This window comes from Strongylocentrotus purpuratus, unplaced genomic scaffold (genome assembly GCF_000002235.5).
Source record: "Strongylocentrotus purpuratus isolate Spur 01 unplaced genomic scaffold, Spur_5.0 spur5_scaffold_6, whole genome shotgun sequence".
In the NCBI taxonomy this organism is placed as follows: domain Eukaryota; kingdom Metazoa; phylum Echinodermata; class Echinoidea; order Camarodonta; family Strongylocentrotidae; genus Strongylocentrotus; species Strongylocentrotus purpuratus.
In genome coordinates this window covers 20,463,663-20,479,213 of record NW_022145612.1, presented here as the reverse complement: position 1 = coordinate 20,479,213, position 15,551 = coordinate 20,463,663, and the positions used below count along the sequence as shown (strand labels likewise).

Sequence of the window (15,551 nt, the reverse complement as noted above, 5' to 3'; positions counted from 1 at the left end):
AAAGATAAACTCCAGTTCTGGTAAAAAAAAGAAAATTAATTCCCACAGAATCAAACAAAACTTACACTGAATGTTCAAGATTACAAATAAATGACATGTGCCAAACAATTTTGGAAGAAAATGTATACTGGCTGAGTAATGAACATAGAAAGACAAGGAAATCAAGGTAGTACTAGCCCGAACACCATGTGTGTTGTCCCATATATAGCTTTCTGTGTACAGTGCATGTTACTTCACCAGACTCGGTCAAATTTATTATGATTTTGATGACTCCAGAACCTTGCAGTGCACACCAATACTTACATGCTACATGAGCAACTGTTTCTTATCCTTTCCACACCTTTTCTTTCACAATGCAATCGCATTACCAGTACTAAAGTTTATCTTTAATGTGATTTCCTCTAGCAATAATTTTCCATATTTACACTGAAGTCAATTACTACATGAAAGACCTGTAAAAGTTAGAAATCACAAATATACATGTGTAGAGTTTTTAAATGATGTGATAAGGAGAGTTCTGTCCCAAGCTAGTACAGTACAAAAAATAAAGTTAATACCAGTACAATTTCATATTATGTGCAATATATATCTTTTTAAAAACTATTTGAGTATCAAAAATGCAAATTCACCCTTTAAACCATTTACATTTGGAGTATATTCCACTAGAAACTAGAAATTCACCTCACAAACACTATAATTGGTAAGTAAAGATTGGATCCCTCAGCCAGAATAGGAATCGAAAAGAAGAAATGTTCTCAAGGTTGTATGTAAACTTAAGTCAGTTCAGTGCGCTTTAAGAATTTTTGTTAGCACCTATGGCTGACCATTGGCACTGCTTACATAGAAAGTGTTCTTGCAATATGTTTAAGGTTTGTTATGAGCCTACAATATTCAATATTGAGAGAGTTTCACCTGGATGGTAAATTGTAACTTTTCAAATTCAATATTGACTCGTTGAGTCACAAAAAGGAATTCTGAGCAGAAAGACTCCAACGTGGATCCCCATTACCATTATTTAGACCAACGTGGATCCCTATTACCATTATTTAGACTATTAGTTATGTCACTAGTTAGTTATGATTTTGAAATACAAGGTAGGTTTTTAATTAGGTTCTCCAAGCAAACTCCTATTTTGAAGAGTTTGGACTATTTTTTTCTTAATAGCAAATTACCTTGACTAATAACAAAACTAGCAGAAGACAGGCTTCAACAGCCTTTTATAAAAGAAAACAGGTCATATGGCATACCAATGTACATGTAGGATGAATACATTAGTGATGTTTTATCGTCTCTGTCTTGAGAAGGACACAAATGTCCCATACAATCACTATCGTAAATAGATTCCTACAATATGGATGTCTATATGTATGCAGTGTAATGTTAGTACATGTACATGATCGATGGGTCACTAATGGGAGAAAAGAAATTGCGTGCAACAATCCATGGGAGCTAGGATACTTGGCAAGATGGTCATAAATAACAAAAATAATAATTTTACCATTTCCTCAAACGAGCATCATAACGTCCATTAATATAAGGTCCAGCTGTAGGTATAAATGATTATGATCTCATTCAAATCTCACTCATTAACTCGCTTATTTGATCACAAAGCCGGCTTGTTTGTAACTCATAAGATGTAGGTGAGACAGGTAAGCTCTACAGACCATGTACAGTAGTGGCAAGTGTGTCACATTAGTTAAGAAAAAATTACACAGAGACGGTGGTGCTGTTTATTTTGTGGATCACCACATCCTCTGGAAAGCCATTGATATTAAAAATTTAAAAAAAACTAGAAAAATATTTGTTTGTTCGTAATTTCAAATATACAGGGGAAAATTTTGATTCATCACCATCCAAAGTACCAAAGATACATGTTTTTATTTCTTATAAGGAAATGCAACCATATCTAATGTAAAATGATAGCAATATCATAAGAAGAAAAAATTAAAGAATAATACTTTCCAATACTGTGCATGGTCTTCAAGTTTCAAGTTGTTTTTACTTTCACTGCTACATTCCATTAATTGCATCAACAAGAGAAAACCTGTAGCAATGTTTTTTACAATGCACATGCACTGCAAATCCCGCATTACCCCCAATTAATTGTTTTTGTGTTTTTTAAAGATCCTCTTAATCACAAATTCACAATATTTCTTTTCTTTCTTGAATACTAACCAACTCAATACATGTGAAAAAAACCTTCATTTGTTCAGAAAAATATCATGAAAAGTGTAATAGCTGCCTGCTATTAATACTGCACACATGCACATGTTTGTAGTGTTCTAATAAATTCCATTAACTTATTAGGTTAAAAGCAATCATTACCTTGTAAATTATGACTTACTAGTATTTATGTATTTCAAGAATTACCCTTTTTTTTCTCATGTCATCACCTCCGCACCACATGCACATCCCTGATATCTACATCAGTTGCATGTGTACTAGAGCATATCATCTGTTTCGGAGCCAAACAGTTCGGCATTGACTGTGTGTATAATTATAAGAGTTAAAGCCCTTCTTGCTCCAAACAGATGATCTAGAGGTACAATATTTAAAACTTCTCATTTCTTCTATATAATTTAAGCGAATAAAAAGAAAAAGGAGAAGTTTTATCTGAGACTTTCTATTAGTTTACTTGTGGCCATAACACAAGTCTCAGGAAGTTTTGAATTCTAATTGTGCTATTTATTTCTTAACATGTTAGTATTAAATTCACAGATTTTGAAAAAAAAAGAGATTACGCATATTGCGTTAAAAAAATTATGCCTTCTGGGATGCAAACATGCTAAAAAAATAAAAAATAAGAATCTTGCATGAAAATCAACAAATTTAGTAGAATTCCTTTGTGAGAAAAATCTGGTGCTATTTGCGGTTGAAAACTTTACTTACCAGATTTTATACCTCTTTAATAAATCTGGTGGCTAAACAGAAACAAACAAAGTCTATAAAACCTGCATGTGATTCCGTAAAAAATTCAAAGTCGGAAATAAATTGCTCCTTGAAACCAGGAAAATTTCATGCTTTATTTGCCCAGTAAAGCTTTTTAAGAATTTTTGTTCTTGAAACTTTACCAAGATAAATACCTACCGTTACCCGCTGCAAGTCGTGATAATATAAGGAAAGGTATCACTTTAATCTTTGTGTAAATTAAGTCACACACAGATATGACATACATAACAGTAAATGCAAAATAGTCAAAAATCATTTGCTAAAGAAAATTTCTAGAAAGAGGAACTAATGTGATTAAAGTGGCTAATAAACATTTTACTATGTAGCTGATATCATTGAGTAACTATTTATGCCTATATATTGTGAACGAAAAGCTGCAAATGCACACATATGGAGTCATTATTTGTTACTACCATTTTATACCGAACTGACAGGCATGACAGTTTAATTCACATTAGGTTCTTGAAATAGTAATTTGTATTAACTTCAAAAATATTACTGACCAGATTTTCATAATTATTTTGCCGTTTTTTGTAATTTTTTACTGTATGTTTTACCTTATTTGTATGACTCCACACAAATGGCTTATTTCTGTGTACATATTTACATGTAATTGCACTTATTCAACCATTCTTGTCATCATAACTTAATGAATGATATCATAACAAAATCAAAATTTCTGCAAATCGTGGTAATGTATCCTTCAACCCTTACTCTGCCACAGCTGTGATACTGCACAGGCAAAATCTATAGAGCCGCATCTTGACTGGCACACAGGAGATAATTCTTTCTGACAAGGTTAAAGATCACTTACCAGGATAAGATCGGTAGAATCCATCGGCACTGCCAAAGTACTGCCAGAGAAGCTGGGGATCCTCCTCAAAGTTACTGAGAAAGACACTATCAACACCCTCGGTGGCCTGGATACCATTCAAGATAACCTTGTCTGTGTGGAGTAATGAGTCATTAAAATGAGTTGGTTCAGTGTGAAAGGATACTTGATGAAGCCAATGTATTATACCAAGGATTTGGCTGCTGGAATGTCATGTACATCCAAGGTCAGTGTCAATTATGACGTCGAAAGTGAAAGAAATATACTATACTACATGTACATTGTAAATGATTGGAATTAAAGAAGGATTACTTGGCCTAATCCACAGAACATTATAGACAAGATAATGCAATTGACTGATTGATTGAAAATGAAAAAATGGAAATTAATTCTCTGAAGAGTACAATTTACAAACAAATATATTCATTACTGTAAAGCAGGGTAATTGGAGACAACATTTCCAGACATTTTAAAACTCATTACGACTGAAAAGAAACCAACATTTGAATCATATCACTCCTATTCCTGACGTAAAAAATAATATAAAGAAATTTTCAAATGTTGAACTTTTCATCTTGATTGTTCATTTTAACCCCTTTTTACGATACATTAACAAATCACAAGATCTAACTTGTTCCTAACGTCTTAGAATGTAAAATCCTATATGAAAATGGACCCCATCATAATTTGCAATTTGTTTTTTTGTTTCCTTTAATTGGGCCAAGAGTTTGCACAATTCCAATTCAGCATATATCATATGAGATAGGTATATTTACACCTTATTCGAACAAGGTGCAATAGTCCTCTGTCTATCAAAATGGTATTTAAGGAATGCTAGAAATGTTTTAAATTTAATAACCCTAACTGATGATAGAGATGACAAGCACCTGAGCGATAGATCAATCAAAAGCTACTTTTAATCTACAGCAGCTCATTCCTACTCACTCAGCTTGGAGCCAGAAGGGCATTAATACATGTACTATAACACAGAGTTAACATCCTTCTAGCTCTGAACAGATGATACATATCTGTCATCTACATGAGTGTGTCATTCAATTGATTATCAGAGGTCATATAGACCAGCTGTTTCATCTTTCCATCATCTACTAAATTTGTCTCCCAGTGATGGTCACTGCAAAGACCTATAGATAGTAATACAATTTCCATGCTTTGCACACTTTCTAGTTTCACAAAGGGATTTAATGTATTTCCCCTTTGTTGAACTGGAATACTAAAACATCCATAACGACTAGTCTTTTTCACCATGCATATTCAACCCAATATCCACCTACTAGACTCACACAATATATAAATCCTCATAAACAACATGGTGCCTATTTGCCACAGATAAGATATTAGGCTTTCATTTCCACAATTTATCACTTCTCTACTAATGAAGTTTATTTCATTGTACTCCATTGATAACAAACCAAATAATTAAAATGACACCAAATTGGTTCTACACTAAGATTTATTTAATTTTATACTATTCACGTTTAAGTATGTTGGGGTTATTTTTCAGATTAAGTTTAGGTCAGGTTCAGGGATATAGTGATAGGGTTACCTGAAACTTAGTTCCTATAGCCCCTATTAATCAAAGCATAATATAGGAATAATTATGTCCGCATCAGCCAGATGTTGCATGAAAACCCAGCCCCCCCCCCCCCCCCCACTGAGTGTTATTTAGGGTTCGCACATGCATGTTCCCTCCTTTTGAAAACATCCCCCTAAGTCTGGTGTGTAAAGTCAATACGGGTCAGATTTTTGTGTACTACGAGCCAGACTTTGGTGCATGAAAAGTACCCCTTTACCGGACATTTTGGGAACACGCATGGTATCCCTCCGTTCACAAAGTGGGGGGGGGGGGCTGGGCATGAAAACAACGGTGAGTGGGACCGTTGGTGTGCAATCATGTACTTACCTCCCTCATAGATGTCTGTAGGTATCTGGACCGAGCTGCAGTTTAGATTGACGTAAGAAATGAATCTATCATCATACGAAAGAGTCAAGTTTGTCAGATTCTTGGAGTTCTTGTAGTCTACATCTTCAATCTACATGATACAGACAATGCAAAGTAAACATTTGATTATTAGAAACCTATACAATGTATGATGAGCGACATAATGAGATCTTTTATATATTTTAAATTTTGACAATTTTGTGGATTTAATTTGTTTGGATTGCAATGCAGCAATTTATACTGTGACTGATATATGCAACATTGTATAATTAACATTTACTTTATCTTACTGCATATACAAAAACAGACATGTACATGTAAGTACCGGTATAGTCACAAAAAATACAACTAAAAATAAAGTAGATATATTGTACAGTCTACTGTAGAGTCTGATAATAAAAAAGATTTTGTAAATACACAAATCATAATGTAATTGTTCTATATTTTTGTAATAAAAAAACCTGAGAGGCTAGAATTGTATACATTTAATATAAATTATTTTCTTCTTTTTATATTTCAAAGCATCTTTCGGGATTAAAATCATTGATCTACTGTACTTACTTCAATTTCATGGTCTGCAGTATAATTAGCAAACTCCTGCTCCAGCTTATCTACAATTTTCTGCATGAAACAGGAAGAAAAAAAAACGAGGGAGAAATTGTCAATTTACAGCGAGATCCATGATACATACAGGCTTCAGGGTAATGTATAATTTATTAATTTGGGACCATACTCTACATTATAGGAGGGGGCAAAAGCATCATGAATTATTAATGTAATTACTCATTAAGTAATTATGTAAAATAATTGTAAATTGGCAGGTGTTATGGTATTTTTGTGTTTTTCTGAAGTACTTTTATTTGATATTATAGTACATGGTATTTGAGTCAATGTTCCAAGTGCCCACATTTAGGTAGTGCTTCCATATGACGTGTTTATTGTATTTTTTTCATTGTATGTTCATCCTGGGTTTTCTGTGTGTAAATGTTTAATTATATGTATTATTTTGTCCACCTTGTACTATCCTGTGTATTAAGGCAGTAGCCTAGGCTTGAATGTTCATTTTAACATGTTTTCTCTTGTACCATTTAGTTGATAAAGTATGTGACAAATAGATGACACTTATGCCATTATCTTTTTATATTTTCAAAAAGTAAAAAAGACATTAAACATAGATAAATACAAACATTACTAAAGGAATGTCAATTGATTAATACTTCTACCAGTAATAAAGTTACACAAGAAAAATGATTATCTTCAGTTTTTAAATGCAAACTACTACTGGAAATGATTTGGAGATTTGAGTGACTACATGTCAACTAAAGAAGTATCAATTGAGAAATTATATCTGATTTAACATTTCTTAGCCGGGTTAAAGTACAAGTACATGCCCACATCTTTCAACATGGTTGAATTGTAGCTTGAGGGCATGTACATGTACATGTAGCACTTCATTTGAATGCTAATCATGTTTAATGTCAATTCTGTAAGTGTACTAGCATATATGTAACTCTATTTTCAGCCTATTTCCAGATTACAGATGAAGCAACTAATGGAACAGTACACTGAGAATACGATATCTTTAGAAGATATGGACATACATGTATTGTACAAGTTCACATAGTGTACATGTACAGTAGGTACATGTAAGTTAAGTGCATAAAGAACATCAAATGGTTGTACGACACTTGCTCCCGCGACTATTACTCCCCGTCGATTTTCCTACACTAACCCAATTCTTAACTTCAACCCTGGACCAAACACCTAACCCTAACGCTTACCCTAGACCTGAATCTAAAACCTAAGTGCAACCCTAACCCCATACTCTTGATGAAATAACACACAGAGCCACTGTCACCCGAGTAAATGCTGGGTTACCGCATCAAGTTCATGTAGATTTACAAACAAGAGTAAGGCTTTTTTAAGAAGCTAAATTTCAATCACATATACATGTATTATAACATAAATTCTAAATATACCTTCATCAGGTCTCCACATTAGCTTTTTGGGGGAAGGGAATCTGGATTAAATTTTTTATAATGTGTATATACATGAGCTCTACGTATGTAAAATTTTTAACAATCTTGTGAGTACAGTCTTCGATTTTTGGGCGGCCGTGTGTGTGTCCATGTTAGTGTCATGCCCTGCCTTAGTACTCTTCAGTTCATTCTACAATTCACTGCAGGGGCTATGAGTATACCTGTCTGTTGTTCCAATTAGTGATACTACATGTAATAACGAGACACCAACCCAGGTAATATCAACCCAAAGAGGTATACATAAACAGGTGGAGTCATAATGAACACACACCATTCATGAATGTACATGTACACTGTATGTATAGTGTAGCGGATGTATACATGTTTCTACTGGGGAGGTGCTGACTGGGTATCTGGCCATGTTTCCCACCTTCATTTCCCTTGAGGAAACTCATAATTCCATCCCAATTTTTCCTTTACTCTCACTTTGAAATATATACTGTACATGATAGGTATCGTTGCACACTAACAGCTGGTTTGTGTTGATCTACATGTAAGAACCAGATATATGTGACTGCATCTCCAATTTGCCTCCACCCATACCTAATTGATTGCCTGTGCACCTCATACATTACATGGCAGTGTATTGATGTGTATTAATTAAACATTACAATTATTGCTTTCGAGATTCAAGATTATATTACAAAACTCCAGTATGCAGTCTCTATAAGAAAGTAATTTTTTATTTAGTAAATATGACTTACGTATAAGGTATATTAGACTATGATGTACCTACTCTGATGATAACAATTTCATCTATGAATTCAAGCAGAATTTAATTCATAGCTACCTGTAGTGTGAAGAGAGGCCCTAAATAATTCATGAACTTAGGCTTTCATAAAAGTTGGCCTTCAGTGTACATGTATGTAGGGATGCCGGGGAACACATGTACACGTGCCTATAGCATGTACATGTATTGTTATGTGCATATTGAACGAGCATCAAACTGCTGTGTGTGTGTGCATCATAGTGCAGTATGAAATATAATTATGTTCAAGGTTAGAGAAAAAAGAAAAAAGCAGCACTTTTCAAATGAGTGTAATTTTTTGGATAAGGAGCAATAAAAAAACCATGAAAAATAATGCATGCATGGGGAAAATATCTGCACCAGTCTGTCACAGCTAAAATAAAGGCAGTTGTGATTATCTTAGATGGGGTTTTTTGGTCAATGTTGAGACTACAAAAAAAATATTCTATGATGATGATGAAATGTTCACATAAAATTCAATATTAACATTCACATCACATTGCCAAAAAAGATCATGGAATATAATGTACATCTACTGTATTTTAAGATTTTGCATTAACATGAAGACCAATCACTTAATACTTTCATCATTTTGTGTGAATGTCTTGGGTTCCAGGCTAGCATCTTATATTAGCGGTGCAGAAAATACGGTAAGCATTTTAATCCTGTGTGCAAATCTGTTTGTTTATGATGGTTAACATGTAAGACTTAATAAATCAATTACACAAAGAGAAACAAATTTCTTATTATGTGTTTGTTTTAAATAATCTTATGTAAAATGTAATACAAACTCATGATATGACAACCTTTAAATATTGATAGAAAAAATAAATGTCATTATTGCTCATGTGCTATTAAATATGTCTGAACATCAATAGTAATATAAATTCTGTACAAGAAATAAAATTTAAAAAGTAATAAATAATCATGTCATGAATAAGGAAATTCTGTAACCTACCCTCACTGCAGTCATTTTCTTTTGGAGTATACCCTGCCATTTCTGAGCTACATCGTCTATCAGTTCTGTGCCATTTATATATTCCAAAGACAAGTTCTTGTCCTCATATTCCTGTAAAAAAAATGAAATATCAGAAATCAAAATTATTTCTATACAAAGGCATCAAGATGCTGGTTGGAATAAATAGGTATACACTCAAGTGAAATGTTACATATTTGGGGAGAAAATAATGTTTACATGTAGCATACCGGTATTGATTAAAAAATGAAAAATATATAGATAATTAACCTTATTTCAGATTTTCATACAATATTTTGAGAAAAAAATCTTAATAAACATTTATAATTTATTACAACTATATACATGTATATGTAAAATATTCTTTTTAGAACATGAATGAAACTGGTTGTGGTCAAAGAATTTGCAAACACATGTATTCACATACATTTTGCATACATATTATTGACAGGGTGGGGGGACATAATGAAAGAATTAACGCAATTATATTCTTTCGCCTTACTATATCTCTTCATTATTCTATTCATTACATTGTATTCTACTTTTTAATCAGCTGCTTACGCAGAAACACAAGCAATTCTAAATCCTTTCTTCAGCTCGTCATCAACAATAAATGTCATCATTTTGCTGACCACCTCTACATTGTGTGTCATCTATCTAAATTGGCACCAATCCTTTTCCCAAATTCTCATGGCAATTGTGTAATACCATATGCTCTGGTTCTGTCATTCAAAACACAATTTTCACAATTTCCATATGATATGAATACAAGTACATAAATAGAGCTGACGTAAAAAGCTCTTATCTAAACAAAGATTCATTACAATCCAAGTGTACATGTATGTCACGGACAGGTACATGTAGGTATATACTCCTGACTATAAATACTGGACATGTACATGCAAATGCCAATGATATACCAGTATTTTTATTAAACTGTTATCAACAAGGTAATACTAGGGTGGAAATGAGAGCACGCATATGTCCAAATTGTGATAAGTACATGTAAGTTGTTAACACAATCACTTCTACCGGTATTCAGATGTGCTGGTACCATAAAATGAATAAATGATCATTCATTTTTTGCAATATAGTTGGTACAAGTAAATCCAAATATAATCCTTTTCTTTTCACGTAGTATATTTAAGACCAGGACCGATGTTTTTGTTTCTTGAATGACATTGCTAAAGGTTTTTTGGGGGTCTCTTTCTTTAAATGTGAATTGTCTTCATATTCAAATAGGTTGCTACTCACTAACACACACTGTACAATATGGATAACATATGTATTTACATACATGTACATATTATATAAACAGTATGAAATATATATAAAAGTTCTATTTTTAAAAATATATACTAGATTCCGGTTTTACCTATAATTTGTTTTCTCACAAAATACAATAAATGATCTGTGGGTTCTCCTCCTCTTTACATCACACCTAAAAATACTGACTTTGTAGATGTAGCAAACACATATTTGATGTACATATTATGAGCAATATTTTTAATAAATTTTAATTCTCCAGACATTGAACAGCAATGCAGGTCATACACACATAATGACAGGTGAATGTGTTTATTATCCAGGAACCTAGCTCCTGCATATGTACATGTACATGTACTCATGAATGCAGCAAATAGGCTTTGTGCATAATGAAAATCCAATTACTTGTAGGTGAGTATTCCTATTTTTCCCTAAATAAAGGTATGGTAAATTGAGTTAGGGTAAAAACACACACATTTTTATTCCTTCTTCTTAAACAGACAATATTTTTGTCATTGTGATTCACATATTGAAATATCAGGTTGAATCAGTTACTCAAACTACATGTATAATACAGGGTGTACATGAATTATTCAGAATGTACTTGGAATTAATCATGGAGTCTGCCCTTCCAGTTAAAACAAAGTCACCCGTGCATTGATGGAGTATCAGTAGATGCATCCACACACAAACGTGTGTATACTGTATACTCATGTGGAACACACTGTCTCCTTTTATGTGTGTATCTCCTGTCAATGCATGTCCATTCTTGTATGGGTAAAGCTGTCTACCGGTATACGGCTTCCGCATGTACTTCATCTGAAGATAGTAGGGACTTTTAGATTTGCGTGGACTGATACGTGTGACGTCCATTCAAGGCAGTGCATTAAAAGGACGTCGATCGTAGCAATCCACGTTGTCGTTGTGCAAATCTAAAAGTCCCTATTAACTGAGGACAAAGCATTGCCTACATTCTGTTTTTATCTTTCTGGTCTTTAATGAACATCCTACTTCCAATAATTAAGATGAAAAACAATATTCTTTGATAAAAGACAACATTTCAAAAATTTGTTGTAGATGTTATTTTATAAATGTTATAATGTAAAATGTATATCGCTGCACTACATGTACGGTACATGAACTTGTAGAAATACAGTAGTAAAACAGTTGGATATAGGCCTGGAAATAACAGACAAGATCTGTGTTTATGCGTATGTATGGGCATTCATTAGTATACACTTACAGTGTACAATGAAATGTTGGGGACAGGTTGGGGATGGGGATTACTTGTCCATGGATATTTGTTTACGCAGCTCCCAGATGATAACTTGAATGAAGGCTATCACTCATCATTGATTTCATTCACGAGACAATAATTCCTACAACACAATACACATGTGCAAATTATCAAAGGCCTAATATACATGTATGTAAATCACAATGATTTCTTTCAAAGCATAAATAATCTAGGAGATATTGAAAGGTGCCATCTTAAACCAAATGACAAAAACAATAAAAATGACAACAACTTTCTGGGTAAATTCAGATTGTTGGTGAGCAACCACACATACCTGTAAGCCTTGTGATAAAGCATTGTAGCTTTTTCAAAGTCTCTTTTACCATATCAAGGATTGCAACAATGCACTCTTCATTGGAATGATAATAAAAAAACATGTAGCTGTATTGTACCATAAATTCTTGAGTTTACCCTTTTCATATCTTTTGAATTACACTTTTGCAAGTTTGCTCCAAGGATACAAAATGTCATAGAAATGATAGTCAGCTCTCTCCTTTGTTTTCTTCGTCTTTGGAAAAGAGAACTACCGGTAATTAACCTCTAACAATATTTCAATTTCAGTTTGTAGGCCATTTTAAAAACATGATTTGAAAAATATAAAACATCGTACATTTGGCAAAAGGGAAGATGTAACTCTTCTTCAGAATCCTTTGTTTTTCGCGGCTCTGAGAATTTTATTTACTTTAAAATGGCAATATTTGAGGAAGAACAAATTTTAGTAAGTTGAGCGAATATTTTACCAATATTAATTGTGCTATATCATGAAATAAACTGTCAACACTACAACAACAACAATAAAGTGAATATAAATGTATACATGGGCGATTGGGCGTATAATTACTGAGGTAAACTGATATATTTCAAGGTACACTGTACATATTTAAAAATTATTATCTTCCATTTATTATGATTTAGGTAACAAATGTGCCGGTTTCTATGACCTCTCGTCACTTAAACCATGTGTACCACTACCAGCATTTTGTGATTGCTATTGCAATTTTATCTTCTACCTCTCCTTTTGTTTTCTTTATTCTATATCATGTCTCTTCCCTTCTCAATTTCATTGTTTAATATTATATTTATATTTATTGGTGACTCAAATTTATATTGTATAGTATTTTAATAGACATTTTTAGGGATTGTAAATTCATATTGTTTCAGCCTTATGGCTGCTACATGTACTTGGAATGTGAGCTATCATCAATAAACCACATCAATTCAATTCTATTCACATGGTATTCATACCAGCGTGCGCCCCTTATATAACATGTACATGGATGATGTAGACCAGTTTGACGAAAGGGGAATTGACCACACTCTTGCACTGTATGCCATATTGATCTATATATATAACACTTATGGTAACACGCAACCTCAGATAATCTCTGACGTTCTTTGTGTCACCCCTACCATAAGGTAGTACATGTAGAGGCCAGGCATATAAATCCATGCTTTGAATAGATGAGCTAAAATCTCTGTGTGAGGACAATAGATCGGTGTGCCTGATTGTAGTTGACTAGCAGACCATTATGACTTAGCTCTCATTGTGTAAAAATGAACATGTCCCAAAGAGGCGATTGTCGGGGAGTCATGCATTTGTACAGTAGATATAAAATGTCAATATTGTTTGTTATTGAATATAATGCAGCAGAGATAATTAAATAAAAATGATACAGATTAAAGGACATGAGATGGGGGATATAATTCATGTCTTGCCACTATTTGGGCTCTTCATAATGTACGAATAAATATCAATCAATCAATCAATCAATTTACCTGCATCATTCGATCATCATTATCCTTTGTGTAAAGTATACACAAATATAACGTACTAATTACACGTTCACAATACTAATATATATATTATCCATGGGACATGAATAAATCCACAAAATTCTTGCAGCACATCAAAAAAGACAAGCAAACATTAAAAGGATCAAAAACATTAAAAAAATATTAAAAAATACATGAACGTTCTCGTACCGGAGAACATTTAACTCTTGATTTGAATTTACCTCAACAGAATAATTTAGTTTTTCCCTTGACCTCTGCATCACCAGATAAATATGACATATAAGTATGACATTTCTGCATCACATATTACATCAAAGTACTTTAAAAAATAATTACTTTATATCAAAATCAGTATAAAATAGATAATTACTCACCTGTTTAAGTTCCTTAATGCCGGTCACTTCATCTAAGTTTGACGTCAAAGAAACACTCAGGCTATCGGCCCATTTCTTCACCCTGCATTGGGGAATAAAAAGTAAATATAGCATAATTATAACCATTTATCAATGAAAATTTGAAATTGTTTACAAATTAAGTTATTAAGGCAATCACAATTTCAAAATGGAATATCCATTTATAATCCACAGCATAATCAAGGCATTTTCTCATATGGTGAGATTACCTTTGTGTGAATTCAAAAGGAAAGAAAAGGAAAATTATTTTTGATTAGGGTTAAATGGGGTGTGTCATTCAAAATTGAATATATACTGGTATATTAAAATAAAGGGTCTATACTGACGATGGGTTTGTTTCCACAGCATGTGTTATTCAATTACTTGACAATTTGACATAAATCTTTCCTTCTTTTTTTTTTCATGCTACCATACTATAAATTGTCCATATACTTTTAATTTAACTGTTTATTCATTTGTAGCGCATATATGCTTAATTATTTTATTTATAATATATCTTCTTCTTCTTCCAGTTAAGTACAGACCACCGTTGGCGTATTGCTTGCCGAGTGCCCAGATGAATAGTGCAAGTAACTCTATATACTCTGACTATTTAGTGAAAATACTATGCATTTATGTTTCACTACCATTCATGCATCAACATAATAAATATTCAAATATCTGGATGTGTACGATGCAGGGCCCTACTGGGCATAAAGCATCGGTAAGCTCAAAAATAGATAAAAAATCTACATATTCAACTCATATTAATGAATTGCAATTATGAGTTGGTCATGGATTGTAATCCATGGCATGCTCCCATTTATATTTTCATCCTTTCGTGATAACGACCAGATAGAGATGAAAAGACAAATAACATTTTGACCAACATTCATTATGTTCATCACGTCCATTCATGACTGCTGTTAATATTATGGCCAGACAGTCGTAAAATACCGCAGGACGACGCCCGCCTGGTACACACTAAACTCTCTACTTACAGGCTCAGCGCTGGAAAATCCAAATCTGCCATCGTCTCGGTGGTCTGGCCCGCCGATGGATCAATAAACACATTAATTGTTAATAAAACAAAGACCGCAACTCTGATCAGGCATTCCATTTTTCTTATCCTAAATGTAAAGTACCACAAAGTAACAAATTTTACTGAGATATTCCTCCAACTGCTTGGCGATCTTACACCTGCATAATGTCACCGCACAGATTGTATACAAGGCCGAAGCTTGGAGACTGTACATGCACGTATGGGATGAAACTGCATACAGCAATAACACAGTGGC

General features: G+C 33.2%; 1 protein-coding gene across 8 annotated transcripts in view; it reads right to left on the bottom strand.

Moving 5' to 3' along the window:
• LOC105441547 (voltage-dependent calcium channel subunit alpha-2/delta-1) overlaps positions 1 to 15,551 on the bottom strand; it is a 71,069-nt gene extending 55,518 nt beyond the window's left edge. For 6 of the 8 annotated variants that reach the window (XM_030972974.1, XM_030972972.1, XM_030972975.1 and 3 more), the window contains exons 1-6: positions 15,255 to 15,550; positions 14,236 to 14,317; positions 9,487 to 9,597; positions 6,303 to 6,362; positions 5,703 to 5,832; positions 3,764 to 3,895 (exon numbers count right to left, since the gene is read on the bottom strand). In XM_030972974.1, the coding sequence (XP_030828834.1) occupies positions 3,764 to 3,895; positions 5,703 to 5,832; positions 6,303 to 6,362; positions 9,487 to 9,597; positions 14,236 to 14,317; positions 15,255 to 15,373 (634 nt within the window). In that variant the 5' untranslated portion in view covers positions 15,374 to 15,550. Of the gene's footprint in view, positions 1 to 1,498; positions 1,545 to 3,763; positions 3,896 to 5,702; positions 5,833 to 6,302; positions 6,363 to 9,486; positions 9,598 to 14,235; positions 14,318 to 15,254 lie in introns of all 8 variants that reach the window. The other 2 variants (XM_030972973.1, XM_030972979.1) reach the window with 2 other exon arrangements.